The sequence below is a fragment of the Myripristis murdjan genome, chromosome 9 (assembly GCF_902150065.1).
Source record: "Myripristis murdjan chromosome 9, fMyrMur1.1, whole genome shotgun sequence".
Taxonomy (NCBI): domain Eukaryota; kingdom Metazoa; phylum Chordata; class Actinopteri; order Holocentriformes; family Holocentridae; genus Myripristis; species Myripristis murdjan.
Window position 1 is genome coordinate 27,995,959 of NC_043988.1, and position 19,557 is coordinate 28,015,515.

Genomic DNA, 19,557 nt, shown 5'->3' on the forward strand with positions numbered 1-19,557 from the left:
TCAATTTGAACAAAATTAGGGTTACTGTCATTAGATTAGATTATGTTTTGCTGCGTGAGGCAAAACTGCAGGAGGCAAGGGCATGGACAAAGGTGCCACTCTTCTTGGAGACCAGAATTTAGAATATTTTTTACTGAGTGGTTGATCTTCCCGAACATAGACGATCTGTGTTCTAGTGTAGCCGGTGAGTTGGGTGTCACATTTTGATTATTGATTGGTTATCTCACTCCCTGAACAGCTCAGATGAGAAACTATGGAAAGTTTCCCCACGTCCACTGTTCTTACTTCCTGTAAGTTCAGGCTGATGCTGGTTGCTAAGCGACTATAAGTAAGAAAAACGCCACGAGCACTGATTTTTTTTTTTTTTAGCGCGCTATAATAACAAAATTGCCTGCAAAGCGTTCTTAGTTTTGTGCGATCATTGGGTATGTCACAATGGCTTGGAACATGACTCAGCCAATCACAACACGGGACCAGAACCATGTATGACGTAACATTGTTTTCTGGTAAATTTTGAACCCCAAAAACAAAGTAAATTTGCACAAGTCTAAATTATAAAATGCACCACCTCCTTTTCTTTTGAAAGCATTCCCCAGTATATTTCTGTAAGTGCTTTAATTTTGAAGGCCTAGTTTGATTAAACAAGAGTACAAGTGATAATACACCAAACTGATTTGACTGTTTTCATTTGCCTCAACAGCTCTTCTATTTACACAAACAGAAACGTGTCACCAGCATGCATGGTATTTATGAACGTTTTATTGTGGAGTAAACAAGTTCAGGGAAAGCCAGTGGGTTTTGTTTTGATGAAGGCGCACTGGTATTTCAGCCCATCAGAGTCAAAGCAAAATGAAAACATACATTTACTCCTAACAGATGTACAAAATGAATTGGCTATGTTTACAGCCGCTGCAGCCCAAAGCCCTCTGGTGCCCCTTGGTCTTGGTCCCTAACTTATTGCACAACAGGGCTGACCTAACCTTGGATCTTCACATGCAGTTCAAAACAACCAGCTGGACGAAAATAGAGTCACCTTACACACCTTATATAGCGATTAAACTCACTTTATGTACCCAGAGCCACAAGTTTGGCTGTTTTTCTGCAGGGTTATTGAAGGGGCGCAGTTTATATGGGCTTTCTTCCAACCTGTGATCTCATGTTGTACTGATAGCAAAGATCAGAAGCTGCATGAGTAGTGAAATTCAGGAAAATACCCCACCAACGGTTTAACTCATAACCAATTAAATGCATTGCTGCCATAGAAGAATAGTATGAAGTTGAGTGGAATTCATAGGGATAACATTTGCCAAAATAAAATCTAAACACTAGTGGTGACTTCTAACAACTCCTCTCCTAACTTGGTTAAGAAAATCTCTTCTATCTTATTTCTTTGCTCTTATTTACCCCTCCTGGGCCTTACATGATCACCCTGGGCTCACTGTAATAATGTCAGGGCACTGTGGCCCTGCAGAGCTTGGCACTTACCCTGATTCTGTCTGCCAATGCAAAGCCAGCAGCGAAAAACCAACGCCTGATTATTAGATGCTAATTTAAGCTTCTTTAGCTTATGTAATCTTTTTAAATCACTTCTTAAAACTCAATTTTACAGACTTGGCTTGTTATTGACCTTGTTATTGGGGTCTCCAATCTTTTTTTCTCCAGAGAGCTATTTTGAATAAAATGAAAGTGGCTAAGGGCTACTCGGATCTTATTTGACTTAACAGTTATTTACACATCATATCAAACCAGTCACTGATGAAATTTAAAATCCATACCAGCCAATTGCAGCAATTTTTGCATGTGTCAGCTGTTATCTAAAGCCTACTTTTGCATCAAAAAACAATGCACATCAAAAGGCATGCCGAAGTGAGTGCCAAATTTTGTAATAAAATTTTAGTCATTCTAAATAAAGGTGCCAACAGACCTACTGTAACACTAACAGTTTCCCCCTAAAATAATACCCAATTACATTCAGTAAATAATCGTCCTCTGCAATTACAAAATGAAAAACCATGCACCTTATAGTTGCTACAGCTGCAGAAATATGGATCCACAAATGGCTTCCTGATCAAACATTACTTGCAGTGATAAACATTAGAGATTATTTTGATGCCAGCCACTGGTAGAATGGAAAAGATTATCAGCCCAGGAAAAACAAATATTTCACCTCTTTAACGGCAGAGAGTCAGCACCAAATGCTCAAACGTCTCTGGTTTTGTTCATCTCTCTTTAATATTCACCAAGCGACTGTAATATGGGCTGGACGAACCTACTGTGGGAGCAACATCAATTCTTGATGCATCAATTTGTGTCACTTCCATTTGCTCTGTTGTTCTATTTTCTAGCAACACAGGGATACCTGTCTGTGAAGTCCAGGTCAGTATGGTGCCAATTTAATTACAAATCAGCTGATTTACTTATGTGATACATAATCAGGAATCTACCAGTGACTTTATTTCAAAGTATTACATGTTGCTGAACCTCTGAGTTTGACAGTCTGAATTTCTTTGAAAATGTTTCAGTGGGTCTATGAGGGGTTTGACTTGCAGTTTGAAAATCAAATCAAATCAAATAGCATTTATTGTCATTGTACAAGGATGCAAAACTAAATTTGGGGTCTGCACCTCTGCATGGTAAGAGAAGACAATATCAGGCAATAAATAAATAGCATAATATACACACAATAAAAACAGTAAAAGACAGGCATAAATCAAAAGTTATTGCACACGGAAAATATGGAAAACATAGCACTCATGGCCACTGCTGGTTTATCAACAGGTACCTGTTTGTGTCTTTTGGAGGCTGCGTGCTGGCAGTCGTCACCATGGGCACATACAGCGTGCTCCTGTTCGCCTCCACCCTGGTCTTCATGTTGCTTGTATGCTCTGTGAGTCCTCGCCATGTCCACTCTTGGGTGTTTGGCATCCAGATGCTGTGGCAAACCTCCTGGCACCTGCTCATTCAGTACAAGGAATACTACCTACATGAGCCTGTCAGCATCAGGTATTAATCTCACCTCAGTTCAAACTTCTACAGCAGGGTGGACAGTGACATGACCTCATCCTAGGTTAACTGTGTAATTATTCAGCTTGGTTGTACATGCAAGTGATTCAGTTCATCACCATCATCATCACCGTAACCTTTATTTTAACAGAGAAGGCCTTGACAGCAAGCTCTTTTCCGAGAACACCCGGTTTACAACATATATAAAACAATAAAAGTACACAGAAACTAAAAAATGTTCCATTTCAGGTACTAACCTTGCCTGAGTTATCACAGCGTAAATCTTTACTCTTCTGTTTTCAGTGTTTAATTTGTACCCGTTATGTAAAGAGTTTAATTTCCAGATGAGCTATCCATCATGCCCTCAAACACACTTTAGCACAAGATTGCTGACAAAGTACAAACCATCTTTGGAAAAAAAAAACTACTTTAGGACAACTGTTTACCACATAAAAGCATTTCTGTAGATGTAATTACGTATTTTGAACTGTTATCAAAAGTAAATTAAAGTACCAGTTTTTGCTAGAAAGTGCTTTCATTTTGAAATCAAACCATTATTTTTTCAACAAGAACAACACTGGAAAAATAAGTGTTTCGAATGTGTATCTGTTTAAACCTCTGGGTACAAACATGATTTATTTTGTTTTGCACAAAATAAATCATAAGTGAATGGTGACACAATGAGCTTGTACTTTCAGGCTGTTTCTGGCAGTGTCCTCCACGATGCTGCTCACTCAGAGGATCACCTCGGTGTCCATGGACGTCCAGGAGGAAAGAGTTATACTGCCCTTTCACATCTCACGACAAAGGAGGGCTTGGGTCTTGTTTCTCCCACTTTGCAGCTACATCCTCAACTTCACCACTCTGCTCGGGGGCCCCTTGTGCTCCTACAGCCAATTTGTGTCTTTAATCGAGGGAATCAGCCTCAGCCCTCCGCCTAACCCACTCGGTGTGGTCTCCCTCAAAGTGATGCAGGTGTTATTGCTGGAGAGTGTCAGGCACTGTCTTGTGTATTTCTTGAAGCTTCATGCTTTTGATCCCTCCGACTCCAGCGTCCTCTGTGGCATCCTATGTGCTTGGGGTCTGGCGGTGGATTTAAGGATCCGATATTATTCTCACTGGAGGATCAGTGAGTGCCTCAACAACGCGGCTGGGCTTGGCTTTTGGGCCAGTTTCTCAGGCAGCTCCCCAAACTGGAGCGGACTGTCCGATGGAGATCCCTGGGCCATCGAGACGTCGAGCCGCGTGTCTGAATTCGCTCGTCGATGGAACACCACAACGGCTTCATGGATGCGTAGACTGGTTTTCCTGAGGTGCAAAACTTTCCCGTTGTTAATGACTTTTGGATTTTCAGCGTGGTGGCATGGTTTGCATCTTGGTCATTTTGTAGGGTTTTTGTCCTGGGCTGCAACAGTGAAAGCAGACTACAAGATACACAGGCACTTTCAGCCAAAGCTTACCACAACATGGAGGAAACTGCTGTACACTTGTTTCAGTTGGATTAACACGCAAATGATTATTACGTGTGTTGTGGTAGTGGTTGAATTTAGAGATATGTCCGGTTTGAGACTTTTGTCTGCAACCTACTTAGGTCTGTTTCCACTTTTAAATATAACTCTGCTTTTCATCTTGTAACATCCCAAAATAATTTATTAGGCAGTGATGTAGGATCCTTGTGGTAATGGCTATATTATTCCCTGAATGACAACAGATACTAACCATTCAACTCCTATTATATTCAAATTATATTCAAAGGGTTTCTTGGTTTGAATGTTGAAGCAAAATGTAAGTTAAATCAAATGTAAATCAACAAGTTTGTGGCACAAATTGTTATTCTGTCCATGATTTTTATTTTTGGGTCAAAACTCCAAAACACAGTGATAACAATGTAGTATGTATGTAGTATAATAAATAAGATTTGTTCTGTATAAAAGACTATCTCACTTATCTGATGTCTTGCAGTTCCTCATTTTGCAGTAAAGTTTCTCGTCTTTTTTTCCACAAATTTCCAGTGACGATGCCTAAAAACAACAGCAGTCCAAGGTTTTTGTTTGAGACAAATTTCTTCCAGCAGTCCTCTTGATTGTTCATGTCCAATGTGTAAATCTACAAGAGAAAAAAAAGAGTATACATCACTTTACAATGGAGACTGACACAATGGGATGTTCACTTAGGCTAGCAAGATTTCTGTCACTGACAGGCAGCCTCAATGATAAAGTTAATTTCATGTTACATATCCATTTTACATGACATTCATCACTCAATTTATATAAATGTTGAGGATCCATTCTGTAAACATGGCACCATTTTGTTCCCTGAGGACTCACATTCTCTACAATCTTTTAAAAAGCATCAAAATATGTTGAAATTTTCTGCTGTCAGTTCATAACTGAAGGTGTAACCTTTGATTATACAGTATCTAATGGTTCTGTTTCTGTTTTCATGACTGGCTGTCTTAAAGCCAAGGAATTTTGGCAGAACCTGTGTGTATAAAACCCTTTATCTCTTTTATGCTTCACAGATGATAAGAGAAGAATTATTTTGCTCTCCATCTTATTAAGATTTCACAATTAAACAATTTATTAACAAGTTCATTCATTATTGATTTTTCTGTTATGTGTATGTAATTCATTACTGTTGTTTTATTATTATTATAATCATTAGTATTATTATCATAATTTACTCTTCATTTTTTGCTTGCATTATTATCTTCAAGTCTCTATGTCTGTTTAAAATGTTATACCATTAAATGCTTGTTCAATAAAGTGAACTGGAGATATCGCTTTTTTAACACGGTAGAAAAAAAGCTTTTTGTATATTGTCATTAACCACTGACAGTTTAGCATTCAGTTTACACCAAACAACATCACGTTTCCTACCTGGCGTGCCAGGTGAACAGCCACTGCGGACAGCACAACATAGTAAGGAAGAGTCTGCTCGGCGTTGATTCCAGTCGTGACAAGTCCCGACATCATGGCCACGGCGAAACCACTCAACCACGGTTTGGTTTGCTCCTGGAACCTCAAAGCTGTAGACTTCACCCCGACCTTCATGTCATCCTCTTTGTCCTGGTGATCAGAAAGAGAAGAGAGTAAAGAAAAAGCACAGTTTCAATCAGGTGAGGATTCTCTGCATTAACTTTCTATTCTCTTATAAATTTCTATTGACAGCATTAAGCAGAAGAAACAGCAGTGTGAACTTCGATTCCTAGATCTCCACCCTATCAGATAAGATGGCACCCCCCACCCTTCACCTGATGTGCATAGATAGTGTCATATATCAGTGTCCACATCACTCCTGAGAAATACAGCGGCAGGCACACGGACCAATCACAGGAGCCCATGACAGCCGACCAGCCGAGCAGCGCTCCCCAGTTGAAGGTGAGGCCTAAACAGAAGCAGCAGATACAACATCAGTGACTGTAGTTCAACTGTTGAGGAGAAGCTTTTATTTGAGGTGCAAAACACTGCAGAGTAATCTTTGTTAAACTTACCCAACACAAGCTGAGGCCAGTAAGTGATCCTCTTCATGAGCGGGTAGGTGACAACAAGAGACAACGAAGCAGCACCAAGAGCGATGCTGTGAGGAACATGTTGAAAACTGTGAGTCAAACAATGTCAAGCCATGCATGATGTCAACAACTGAACATTCAGGTGATATATATATATTTTTTTTATCATTTATCAGTTTATCATATGGTAGGTAAGCCCAATGCTCTTGGCCACCATCCATTGATCATGTTCATGCAAATTATTTAGCCACATGTGGGATTTGGTAGCTGTTTGGTAGCTGTTACTGGTCTGTTCAGGGCTTTCAAAAAAAATAAATAAATAAATAAAATAAATAAATAAATAAATAAAACCACATTACACCAGTCCTAAAATCCCTACACTGGTTACCAATCAGTCACAGAAAGTCTGATTCTTGTCTACAAATCACTCAGTGATTTTTTCGGCCTAAATATATCTCTGACATGTTTGTGTCATATGAACCTTCATGGACACTGTAGACCTCTAGGACTGGTCTGCTGGCTGACCCGAGACTTAAGCCAAAACATGATGAAGCAATGTTTTGTTATGATGCAGCACAGACTTGGAATAACCTCCCAGATGTTAGACAAACCAACAATCCAGCTACTTTTAAATCTCAACTTAAACGTTCTACGCTGCCTGTTCTGCCATGTCATGAAACTTCTGCTGAACCAGCTCCTTCTTTTTCTATTTTTCCTTCAAAACGGTTAATTTTACTGCATTTTTATTACCATCTAAAATACTTTGAATTGTTTCTATGTGTGAAAAGTCCTGTATACATGAAGCTGTCTTGCCTTTCTATTTAGAAAATCAGTCAGTATAACTTGTTGGTTAAATACTCTCTAGCTTGATCAGTCTGATCTTGTTTATGGTGCATTTGTAGATACATGACACATTTATATTGTTATACTCTGTTTCAAGGAGGCAGACAGAGAGTGTGAGATTCACCAGGAGGTAAGTGAGGGTCAGTTTAGCTGCAGTGACTTGGAAACAACGGATGAGCCAAACCAGCCTGACCCAAAACTCACTGAAATACAGAGACTTTCAAATCCTTACTGTGTGACAGACCAAAATCTTTACTTGAGTCACATCAGGGTTTTGGGCAGCGTCTGAAGAAAAATGCTGTAAGTGCACACATTTTTAGCACAAGTGGCCTCAGTGGGAATTGCACCTTACAACAGTATAGGCCATGAATGCCATGCCCAACCCAATTAGCAACTAATAATTGCCCTTAATACATACTACCAAGATTGGAGCCTGCGAATGCCAGACATCATGGTCAACTCTCGCTCAAATTTAGGTAAAACAAATTTGCAGTTCCCAAATTTTAGAGGTACTAGCCTTGGGCTCACAGATTGGTATTAATGGAAATCCCTGTCTTTGACATTAACTATATTCCCTTTTGCTGCAGTGTCAAAGTGAATTTGCACTATGGGGGTTCAATCAAGGTGCATTTTATCTGATCTTATAATAATATTTCTGTTAACATATTGGTGTTCAGTGGGTACCTGTAATAATTGAGACACAGCAGAACTCCAAGTGCAAGAGAGAGCTGCCCCCCCAGGAAGACGAGAGCCTGTATCTGAGAGATCTCACCCGTGGCGATGGGTCGACTGGCTGTCCTGGAAACCTGAGAAGGAAACATCTCGCAGTCAGTCGGCCAACTCATTTAGAAAACATCAGCCCATTTCATTTGAATACTAAACCTACGACAACTTGTCTGTCTTCCTACTCTTCTGCAGTAATAACCCGGGTGTCATTATTTATGTGATTAGTGGCGTAAAGGTGATGTGGCTGAACAGAAGGCACAGCTGCATGCTATTAGAGGCTTTTAAGTACCAAGTCACAGTAAAGGGCGGTGGCTGTAGGAGGCTAAGAAAACTGGGCTTGTGAATTGTCTGAATCCCTGGACTGGTTAGGAAAATGTGGGGAAAGTGAATGGTAAACACCCCCTTACCAACAACCCCCAGGGTGCTCTTGAGCAAGTCACTTAATCCTCAGTGTTCAGCGATCAACAGCTAAGACTACGATTTAATTAGGCAGCCCCAATGTGTGACAAAGGGTTTAGTTCGGGGGTGTTATTTTTGCTTTCTGTGGGAACTCTAAACCCCTTTGAGACTATAACAGTGTTAAAGGGCTATAAATAGATTTGAATAGGACGTTACTGAAAAAAGCAAGTGTGTTCAGCAAATTTTCCTAAATAAAAAAGTAAGCTTTTAATGGTGATTACTTGAAGTAGAAAAGGTAGGAAACATACCTTGAATGCTACCTGGGCAAATGCGATAACCTTGAAATGCAATGCAGCTAGGTCTAGGTAGCTGTCTTACCAAGCCTGTTTTATGTCCTGTATTTACTTTACTTAAATTTCTTGATAAGTGCATTATAGTTTTCCCACCTTTTCAATTTCATGTTTTTTCATGTTTCAGAATTTTTGCATTGCCTTTTAATGTGGATACAGTGATTACAATCTACATTTCATTAAAAAAAAAAAAAATGACTGACTGCCAACTACCTCTCAGATTCATTAAAACAAGAATTGGCACAGCAACCAATAACATCACATTTAACTAGACTTATTCGTAACTATCAGCACAGCACAATTTAGTGTTGGGACAAATCAGACCACTGTGCTGAAGCCGTCCCGTACACCATTTCAGTAAACACAGGTGAATTCCTGTTTATGTCACAGTACCTTCTTATCAAAGTCTTTATCCCACATGTCGTTGATGGTGCAGCCGGCTCCTCTCATCAGCAGAGCCCCGACACCAAACAGGGTGAGCATGCCGAGGTCCGGTAAACACCCGGGGTCACCAGCCAGGCCGATGCTCCATGTGCAGGGGAGGTACAGCAGCCAAGTCCCTACACCCCCACAGACACAACACACCTCAAGAAATAAGCTTCTGGTTGAGACACTAGAAGAAATGAACATGTGACAGGAAGGCCATGAGTTTAAACTGAGGTCTGGTCAGCAACAGTGACTGAGAATTACTTTCTCTTTCCTTAAGGGCTTGTACTACTGTTACCCAGGTGTGCATCTGTCTAACTAATTAAAAGTGACTGTTTGTCGGAAAAGTGCATGTGAGCTTAACCGACCTTTCCAGGAAAAACTACAAAGAATCTTGGTGTTGTATTGCAAAATCATTAACCATTGTCTGGTAAACAGATTTAACTGATACTCTTTCAATGACACCTTACATGTGTTAAATTAAGCTACAGCATCAAGTTAGTTAATTTACCTTAACCCTTTGATGCATGAATTATGAAAGCCTGAGTCAAGATTTTTTTTCTGATGTGTTTTTACTCTTCTTAGGGCATGAACACTTTTGTGAGTCTCTGTGAGACTTCTTTAAGGATGCAGGACTGGTATTACCATGTCATGATATTAGTATTAATATGTTTTCAGCAACAAGAATTGACAGTCTCTGCATAAACCTCGATGGAGGGGAGCAGCAGAGAGCATTCTAACAGCTGATATGCAATTCCACCATAGAAACCATTGCATTTAGGAGAAATGACTTTAAAACAGCTGTCCACTGTAGTGACCGCTATGCGCCAAAGGGTTAAGCTTTGTATAGCTATCTCACAGAGTGTTAAAAACAGATGCAACGATAAAAAAAAAAAAAAAATACAGAAACAAGGGATATGAATTGTGCATCGATGTACAAACCAATAGGCTTATCCAGTCTCATGAGCCGGAGGTACGGCTGCACAGGCGCTGGTGCTGAGTTCACAACTGCTGCAGCAGAAATACTGATCGCTCTTCTCCCATGAAGTCCTGCCTGACCTGGTCTGACTGACGGACGGATGGCACTGTGGCTGTACAGCACTCGTCTCAGCACACTGGAGTCACAGCGGGGACTTTTCCCAGTCCTTCCTTCCTTGTGGGGGAAGGAATTAGAGAAGGAAGAGAGGTAGGAGTGGCAGGTCCCGTGGTGGAACCTCCTCAAGGTGTTCAGGGTGAACTGGCTGGTTAACTTGACAGGAAGCATGGTGTCTCTCTCTCTCTCTCTCTCTGTGGTCAGCTCAACATGTTTCTGCTCCAGAGCTGTCACTGTCACTTAACAAATGGTGAACACACACACACACACACACACACACACGCACACACACATACAATAGGCTTCAAAAGAAAAGCCAGAGCCACACAACAGGCATGTTTTGCTTACAATTGTCATTTCTTTTGTACTACAGGGTTAAACTAGCACACCAGCTGCCCATGTGTGCGTATCTGTACCTGTGCTGACCCAGGAAGTGATAATATTACAACTATTAGCCGCAGCTGGTGAAGTTTTAAAAATCAGCCTGTTTCACACTGTCATATTGGCACTGATACACTTAGATTTTTACACTTGAACAACACAAAGTTAGCGTAAATGTCGTTCACTGTCATTATCTTGTCAGAATTGTCAGTGTGATAAAGTAAAAACAAACTTACAGGAGATAAAATGTTACATTGAAGGCGGAAATATCAATGCACATAAATCCTAGCTTGTTGTCATTGGGTACTGTTAAGTGACGGTTCCGCATGGATGTAGTGGTACGTCTGACATTTTTGCTCCGGAGGAAACAACCACCGGAACTACTCACAAATATGGTCGCTGCAGATTAGATTTGTAGTTTCTTTTCCTGTGTATGGGACCGGGGAGGAATGTAAGAGTTATGACAATAAACAAGAAGAGAAAAACAACGTTCCCTGCGGCTCCAGCGCCATAAACATTATTACGCACGCTGCCTTTCACATGCAATAACAAGTGTGTTCTCTCGGCCGCTAGATGGCGCACGGCGCTAAGAGTTAAACGTGTCAAAAAAAAAAAGGAGGGGGGGCTGTGCACAATTATTTTATGAATGACTTGATTCAGCTTTCGCTTTCTGGTAAATGTCAGACAGTGCGGTGGTCGTGTGCTCCGTGGTGGCTGATGATGTAGCCCAGTCACTTGGCTGATGGTAAGTAAACACCACTGCTTGACCTCCAGTGAGTTAGGTCAGCATCAACATTTACAAGTTCATCTGCGACTTAATTAATCGATCAGGTACTAGAGACATGGGTGGACAGGATGGATGCATGGATGATGGGTGAAAAAACATCTTAATAGAGGCCAAAAAGATGCAGACTAACCCCTCTGCCCACTAGAGGTGCTGTAAACTACTGCCTTTTGGGCCACAACAAGGAGATCAAACAGTGGTAAGGTCGCTTTTTACGACCGCGTGATTTGTTCATGTTTCGATTGCAATATCTAACGTTACTATTATTTTTATAGAATTTAAAAGCAGTAAACAAATACAGGAACACGCGTTTTGCATCGGGACATTATTTAATCTACCTAGAACCTAATTCCGGCCACATTCCCCTCTGTGCTTCACAATTAAAGCATGACATGGAAGCAAAAGTTGAGTTTTCTACAGTCAGTGCATGCAAGGTATTGAATAGCATCAGATGAAGCGGCAGATCATTGAGGTGATGATTTATCTATAATTATGTGAGTGAGCTTTCGCGATGTGGAGTTTTACGGCATATGTCAACGTGGAGTCTCTCAGGGCGCTTTTATTTTGAAAGTTGCAGTTGGGCGGAAGTGAAACCGTGAGGCACGCTAGCTTTGTTCACTGTGGCGGAGGCACGGAAGTGATACATAGCGGCAATCGCGGGAAAAATGGCGAAAATCTGCGAGTCCAGGTTCCTCACGCTGTCAAAACAAGGCGATTAAAACGCTGCCTGAGCATCTTTACGCTTTGGTCTAAATGCGTGAGTACGTCGTCTGCGCTTTGAGCATCTAAGCAAGTTATTATTCCTGACTTTTTCCGCTCACTGTGTGTTGATCCAGTTCTGTCAGAGTTGGGTCGGTGGACCCTCTTGTTTCCATTTCTAACTCTTCTTCTTCAGTTATGCAAAAATGACTCGATTGACATTTGAACAGAAAGCTCATACATGATCCTAGGTATGTAAAGTTCCTTGATGGGTTTTACTTAAATAATTCTTGAGAGTACTAATCTGATTATTGTCTCTGTCTCTGCTGCTGTAGTTGTTTTCATGAATCAGAAATTCAGTGACTTTGCTTAAGTGTCTGTTGCTTGTGACATTACTCGCCCTTGAGTTGCACTTAACTTGAAAACTGGAAACGTACTAAACTAGAAACTGCATTTACTGATACGTCTGTTTTGATTTTGCTCTGAAATGAGTTATGAAATAATAACCTTTTACATATGTGCTTTCAATCCTCCTCAGGTGTCACATCTGTGGCTCTAAAGCTGTGGACCCAGAGAGGAGTGGAAGATGCAGAGAGGTAGAATAACACATTTTCTGATATTTCTTATGAGAATATGATGTTTCAGTGCGACATGTCAAGCGAAATTGTGTCATTCACATCACATATTGCATGGTGTATGTAGCCTGTGTGTTTATTGTTGTTTTTCTTTATCCCCCCCCACCCCCCAGATTCAAAGTACCCTGCCAGCATGATGCACGGTCAAGCTGCCCCTCAGAAGATGCTGGTCCAGTCGTTCCAGTGTAGTCACTGTGTCCTCATCTTTAAAACGAAGCTCTTTCTTTTGGAACACCTCAACAAGGTGCACGGCTTCAATGTGGACTCTGCACTCAGAGATGCTGGCTTATCACCCTCTGGAACTAACACGCCATTCAGTATTAACACTGACAACCACAGCAGCTGTTCGGGAGATATTTTTGCATGCAGGCACTGTGTTTTTAAAGCTTCTAGCTGGGATATTGTTTCCGAGCATGAGAAAAAATGTCATGTAAACACACCTGAGCAGAACCCAAAGGGACACCTCATCAGTTCCAGAAGCCCAGAAACCAAAATAGTGGTAATATCGAAGAATGTGAAAGAAGTGTCACCACTGCAGCACAAGCAAGCATCGGGAGGGGAAGTGAATTCTTCTTCTGTTAAGTCTACCTCAAAAACTAAATGCAAAACCACCAATTCATTGAAGGATTTGAAAACGTACAAGAAACCCTCCCAACCCATTACCAAGTTCTTCACAGCAGCATCTGGATCAAAGGTGAAACCTGACTTGGATTTGAAATCACCTGATCACTCAGGAACCCTGATTCTGCATGACTCTCACTCAAGCTCCAGGCCAAACAATGACGGTGTGTTTAAAGTCGCCGCAATGTCTAAGAATGATCTCTCCAGAACTGCAGGTGACCGATTTTTGCTCTATGACCATGTGTTAATTAATGGACCATCGTCTCATAAAGTTGACCAGTCTGACGACCAATTAAAAAGGCCATCTCAAAACAAAACGGACAAGAGGACCATCAGTGACCCCGCATCAAGTCCTTCTCTTCCTAAAAAAACAAAGACAGAGCCTTCAGGAAGTGCAGCAGACAAAACACAGTCTTCAAGCAGCAATATGATTTCTTTTGAAGTTAGTGAAGACGAAGAAGAGAGGAAGGGTAATCTTGTGAATGGGGATATGGACAAGTCACAGGTTTACTGTTGTAAGCACTGTGATTACACAAATGAGGGCATCCACAGTATGTGTACCCATTATCAGAAGAGCCACCCTTACGTCAGATACAAGTTTGAGTACATTCGTGATCCAGACGACTGGAGTGCTACATTTCGTTGTCTGGAGTGTCCTGTCGAGTTTTCTACAGTGGTTGAACTGAAGAGACACTACAGGAAAAACCACCCAGAGGCCCCAGACGTGCTCAGTGCGCAATCACGTGAGCTTGATTTGGTTTTTAAATGCTTTGTCTGTGCATTTACCACTGATGCATCCAGAATCTTGAAAGAACATTACCAGGACAAGCATCCAACGTATGAAGTTAATAGTTCCTTGATGTACTGCAAATATTCTGTGAATAGATGCCAAGAGGAATCACCTCAGTTGAACACAAGTGAAAAAACCTCCATTCCAAAACCTTCTGACAGTAGTGCCCAAACACCAAGCAAGGATGTGGGTGCATCCCCACAACAAAGTCCTGCATCAAAAACAGCGGATGGGACATTATATGTATGCAAGATCTGCAAGTTCAGCCACAAGTCAGTGATTGTTATGCATGTCCACTACCAGAAAAGCCACCCAGCAGCAGGAATGACAATTGATAAAATTAAAAAATCAGTTCTTCCCCGGCCACACATCAAATCACAGGTGACTCCTGTAGAGATATCAGAGTCTCCTAACTCGGAGACAGCCATGGACAAATCAGTGGTTTCCCCTTGGAAGAGAATGTCTGATTCTAAGAAAACAAAAGACAAACCTGAGTCATCTGAAGAAAAGAAGATTTCATCGGCTTTGATAAACAAGGACAAACCTGAAGCATTTCCTCAAAATCGTGCAGAATCTTCCAAAGAGAATATGGATTCTGCCGAGGTCAAAAGTAAAGGAAAAAGGGTTCCTACTGAAAGTAGTAGAAAATTGTCCACAGAAGTGAACAGTTCCTCTTCCAGCTCACCACAAGTCAAAGTGTTTTACTGCTACTTTTGCGATTATTCCAATTCCACTGTCAAAAGTGTTATTGGTCATCTTAATGCAAAACATACTGGGCATATATTCACAGCTGAAGACGTCCTACTGCATAGTACTGAGATGCAGAATCTGAAACATCAGAGTACAGTTGGAGCCTCAGCAAGTGCTCAGTCCTCCAATTCTAACATCCGGAGAGGAGGTAAAGGATTTTATTTAAATAAAGGCAAACCTCAACGTGAAGATGGAGTCGTAGCAGACACTTTGGCACACGGTTCTGACCCCTATGAACGGCCAGAGGACTTGTTTTTCTGCCCAAAGTGCAACTTTGCACATCCAACTACAAAAGGAGTATTAAACCATCAGTCCAAAAGGCATAATTTCAAATCAACCACTCTGCAGATTCTCAAATATACAGCAGGTATTCGTGAGGAAATTAAAAAATCAAAATCTCAGCCAGTGAAATCCCTCTTTTCGTCTGCCCTTCCTCTTCCTCTTTTGGATGAAAGTGATGAGGGAAAGGTTTTCTGTTACCTGTGCAACTCTCGACAGACAACTTTGGGCAAGATTGCAGACCATTTCAGAAAAAGACATCCTGGGCTTGAGTATAAGGCCAAGAAAGTCCTTGCATATTCCTCCATGGTTCATGGGCAGACATGGAAGTCACATCAGAAAACAGCTGCAGAACAAGCAGTCATGTCCCCTGGGCAAAATGAGAATGAAAAGACACACACAAAGAAGCATGCAAACTCCATTTCAGTTTCGCCATCTCTTTCCAAAACAGCAGCACAAACCAGGTCACTGCAGTGCCATGAATGTGCATACAATACTCAACATGTGTATCTTTTGAAGAGGCATTTACGGAACATCCACAAGACAAGTCACACAGTCACAGATGTTTTACAGATGGCATATAATGATGGAATTTTAGAAGCAGGTTATCACTGTGAGTGGTGTGTTTTCTCTCACAAAGAAGCAGCAGGGGTCCATCAGCATTGCAAGCAGCAGCATTCAGCACGTGGAGTCAGCCTCGGGCATATTTCTGCCCGTCTGTATGCTGGTCCTAATGAATCCACCCATAAAAAGAGGACATCTCACCTAGAGGACACAGATCACTCTGATGAATGTGACGAGATGTCCCCAGCTCAGCCATCTGGAAAAAATGAAATCAAAGCCTATCCTTGCAGAGCATGTTCCTTCAAAGGTTCCTCACTGCACTCGCTCGCAGGTCACTACCGTGCAGTCCATCCTTGGTCTGTGAAGGAAGATGGCTCCGTCCTAGATGTCATTGCTAGCAAGCCAGGTGTGAACAAGCAGGCTCAAGACACAGAGGACCACAATGAAGTTTCTGAGCCATTTGACAGTTATCAAGTGCCTCTTGAATTTGACACATTAACCAGTGTTTCACCTCAGAAGGCAGCAGCAGCATCATCCAAGATGATCGCGTGCCGTCTCTGTGATGCAAGTTTTTATAACAGGCATGGTCTCCACACTCACTATGGAAAGAAACACCCAGATAGCGAATTTCCAAGTTTAGATGATGAACAGGAGGTCAGTGTCGACACAAGTGAGAACATAACTGGTCTGCAGGTCTTGAAGTGTCCACGGTGTACCTATGTGAACACTCGTAAACATGGGATTCTTGCCCACTGCCAGATGAGGCATCCTGCCTTCACAGTCAGGGCAAAGAAACTTGAAACAGATGAAGTACAGTTACATGACATGGACAGCCATATCCTCACAAATGGTCCTGTGGATCAATTGAAATTTGCTGGGTTCATGTGCAAAATCTGCCCAGTAGCCTGTATATCATTGAAGAAGTTGAAAACCCACTATGAACAGGATCACAATCAAACTGCAGCAAACATTCTCAAGCCGGCCCCCAAACAATCTGCTATAATTAAAAACCAACTCCTGTCTAAGTATCACAGCACTCAGGGCTCAGTGTTGCAGGGTCCCTTTTTCAAAAACAGAAAATATTCCAAAATAAAATGCCACTTTTGTAAATATGTTTGCAGCACCAAAATTGCTCTCAGTCGCCATGTGTGCATTCACCAGAGAAATGCAAAAATCCAGAAAAATGCAGGGGATCAAAATGCTTTGTACAAGTGCTCCCTGTGTTCTTACGCATCTTCCATAAAAAAGTATCTTGCAAAGCATTATACTCGGACACATGGAAAGGCTGCCTTCCTCAAATACTATGCACCAGTATACCAGGTAATTTTCAGGAAGGTACAACCAGCATCTGAAGACGCTCCAATTACCCAGCAAGCAGAGGACACTCCTGAAGCATGTCCATCTAACAACCTGACAACAGGAAACAAAACGTTGATCTACAGGTGTCCACGCTGTACCTATGTGAATACTAGTTACCATGGAACTCTGACACACTGCCAAATGATGCATCCTAACCTCACAGCCAGGGCAGACAACCTTGCGACAGTTGAAATACAGGTATCCAACATGGACATTTGTGTGAAAAGAAAAGGAGCTGGTGATAAATCAAGGTTTAGTGGCTACCTGTGTAAAATCTGCCAGGTGGTTCGTGCCTCCATGAAAAAACTGAAAATCCACTACGAAAAGGATCACAATCAAACTGTGCCAAATAATCTCAAGTCAGCTTCTAAGCATCCCGCTGTGATCAAAAAACAACTCCTTTCAAAGTATCATGGCACTCAGGGCCCAGCATTTCAGAGTGCATTTTTCAAAAACAAAAAATATGCCGTGGTAAAGTGCTCTTTTTGCAAATATGTTACCACCACAGAAATTGCTCTCAGTCGCCATGTACACATCCACCACAAAAAAGCACCTGAGGCAGGGCATCAGGACACTTTATACAAGTGCTGCCTGTGTCCGTACTCATCACCCATACGATACTATCTTTCAAAGCACTACAGTCGTACACATGGAAAGGCTGCCTTTCTCAAATATTACGTACCGGTATACCAGAAAGTTTTCAGGAAGTCAAAATTCATACCTGAAGGTGGTCCCATAATAAAGCATGCAAAAGACAGCCCTGAAAATTGTCAATCTGTCACCCAGAGTGAGGCACCGCTGTACAAGTGTCATCTGTGTATCTATTCGTCACCTTATCCAAGGTACCTTTCATCCCACTACAAAAAGAGTCATGGATATGCTGCGTACAAGCCAGAGCTGTCTACAAAATGTGGTGACAAAACGTTTTCTCATGTGGAATCGGAGGAAAGTGCATCACTTAAATGCAAAAAGTGTCCAGAACTGTTTTTTAACACCTCTCAAACGCTTAGTCTTCACTACACGCGTTTTCACAGCAGAGATTTGAAAGTAGACTTTACTGTGCTTCCAAGGACCTTGACAAAGGGCTCAAAAGTTTATAAATGCGGCCACTGCAACGTTAAAATCAGTAGCACTGGAGAGCTCTATTGCCATCTGGACCACCACAGAGAGCTGTATAAAAAGAAAGCAAATGCTCTGAAGACAAAGACACCACCTTACATTAAGGAAAGTCCAGAGGCCCAATGCATCAAAGTAAGTCATATGCATAGATCATTATTACTCATCTCCATGGCTCTTTGCTACATGATTTTGCTATACTTTGACCACTTGCCATGTTTATGTATATTTTCAGCCCAAAACTCCGGATGAGCTGCCTGAGTTTCAGACTTCACCGGAGCTACCCCAGTGGAATGTGAGAAAAGAAAAGACGTTTACGCTGGCAACAGGTCTACAGCCATCACCTTCCCAGCCCCCTGAGATGGAGGAACCACAGCCAAAATCTGGAGAAGAGGATTGCACTTGCAAACAGTGTGGACGGACGTTTATGTCATTGACAGGTTTGCGTGTGCATGAGCGCAGTCACGCAGCCATGGCTTCCCTCAAGAGACTGGACACCCTGTCTACCTCACTATCAAGACAAATGTAAGAACAAGATACATAAGACTTGGGAGATAAAGCAGAGATGGTCCATTGTACTTTGTGCACGTCCCTGTTAGTTGACAGACTGAAAATTTCTGAGGCACTCTCCTTTATTCAGCTGTGGAACCAAAATGTTTTTATTCAGCAGTCTTCTTCAGGGTAACCCTGAAATACCAACAAAACATGGACCTGTACAAAGTGAGACAGGCAATCTTTGCTTTATTTTACATGTCTCTACCCTGTCCTTTTAAAAGGAGACCAACGGAGTATTTAAAAACAAATTAAGTTCTTCATCCTTGCAAAAAAAAAAAGGTCTTATTCGTTATGGGGCACAAATAAACATTTGTTCATTTAATAATTGTACAGAGGTTTGAAAAAAGGGGATTGTTATGAGGGTCTTCCTGTGTAATTGGCCTCAACTTTAGCATGCAGTTTTATAGAAACTTGGCTTGAAGTGGCATATACAACACTAATCTTAAATCAGAAATATGAGTAATAAACACTGATGTATTAAACTAAGTAGTAAATGCAAAATGTCTTTTATTTAGTAATGAATCACTTTTAATAATAGTTAAGTGATTTTACTTTCTGTTATTATGTTAACAGCTTCAACAAATACACCAGATTTCAATCCGGGACTGTCAAGCCTTTCCGTTGTCGAATCTGCACGTATCGGACTAACATCATGAGTCTACTGAAGAGCCAT

The 19,557-nt window shown here is 41.5% G+C and overlaps 2 protein-coding genes across 4 annotated transcripts in view; one reads left to right on the forward strand and one right to left on the reverse strand.

The window, feature by feature from the left end:
• Window positions 1-19,557, forward strand: part of hint2 (histidine triad nucleotide binding protein 2) — a 390,237-nt gene that overhangs the window by 300,335 nt on the left and 70,345 nt on the right. The gene's annotated exons all lie outside the window — the stretch shown is intronic.
• Window positions 1,193-11,273, reverse strand: coq2 (coenzyme Q2 4-hydroxybenzoate polyprenyltransferase). 3 transcript variants are annotated; one of them, XM_030059352.1, is made up of 8 exons: window positions 11,121-11,273; window positions 10,201-10,590; window positions 9,226-9,392; window positions 8,042-8,163; window positions 6,497-6,582; window positions 6,257-6,390; window positions 5,883-6,071; window positions 1,193-5,109 (listed from the first exon to the last, which is right to left on the reverse strand). In XM_030059352.1, exons 2-8 carry the CDS (start codon window positions 10,520-10,522, stop codon window positions 4,948-4,950), a joined length of 1,182 nt encoding a protein of 393 aa, XP_029915212.1. In that variant the 5' UTR covers window positions 10,523-10,590; window positions 11,121-11,273; the 3' UTR covers window positions 1,193-4,947. The 3 variants fall into 3 exon arrangements, with proteins under 3 accessions (XP_029915212.1, XP_029915211.1, XP_029915214.1); XM_030059351.1 differs by lacking the exon at window positions 11,121-11,273 and adding an exon at window positions 10,969-11,087; XM_030059354.1 differs by lacking the exon at window positions 11,121-11,273 and adding an exon at window positions 10,968-11,026 and having other exon boundaries at window positions 10,201-10,586.

Excerpts from the sequence above, each read along its gene's own strand:
- coq2 (XM_030059352.1), bottom strand. The coding sequence starts at position 10,522 with ATGCTTCCTGTCAAGTTAACCAGCCAGTTCACCCTGAACACCTTGAGG. Across the intron at positions 6,391-6,496 it reads CTGGCCTCAGCTTGTGTTGG|GCCTCACCTTCAACTGGGGA; the intron begins GTAAGTTTAACA and ends GCTTCTGTTTAG. Across the intron at positions 5,110-5,882 it reads CTGTTCACCTGGCACGCCAG|ATTTACACATTGGACATGAA; the intron begins GTAGGAAACGTG and ends TTTCTCTTGTAG.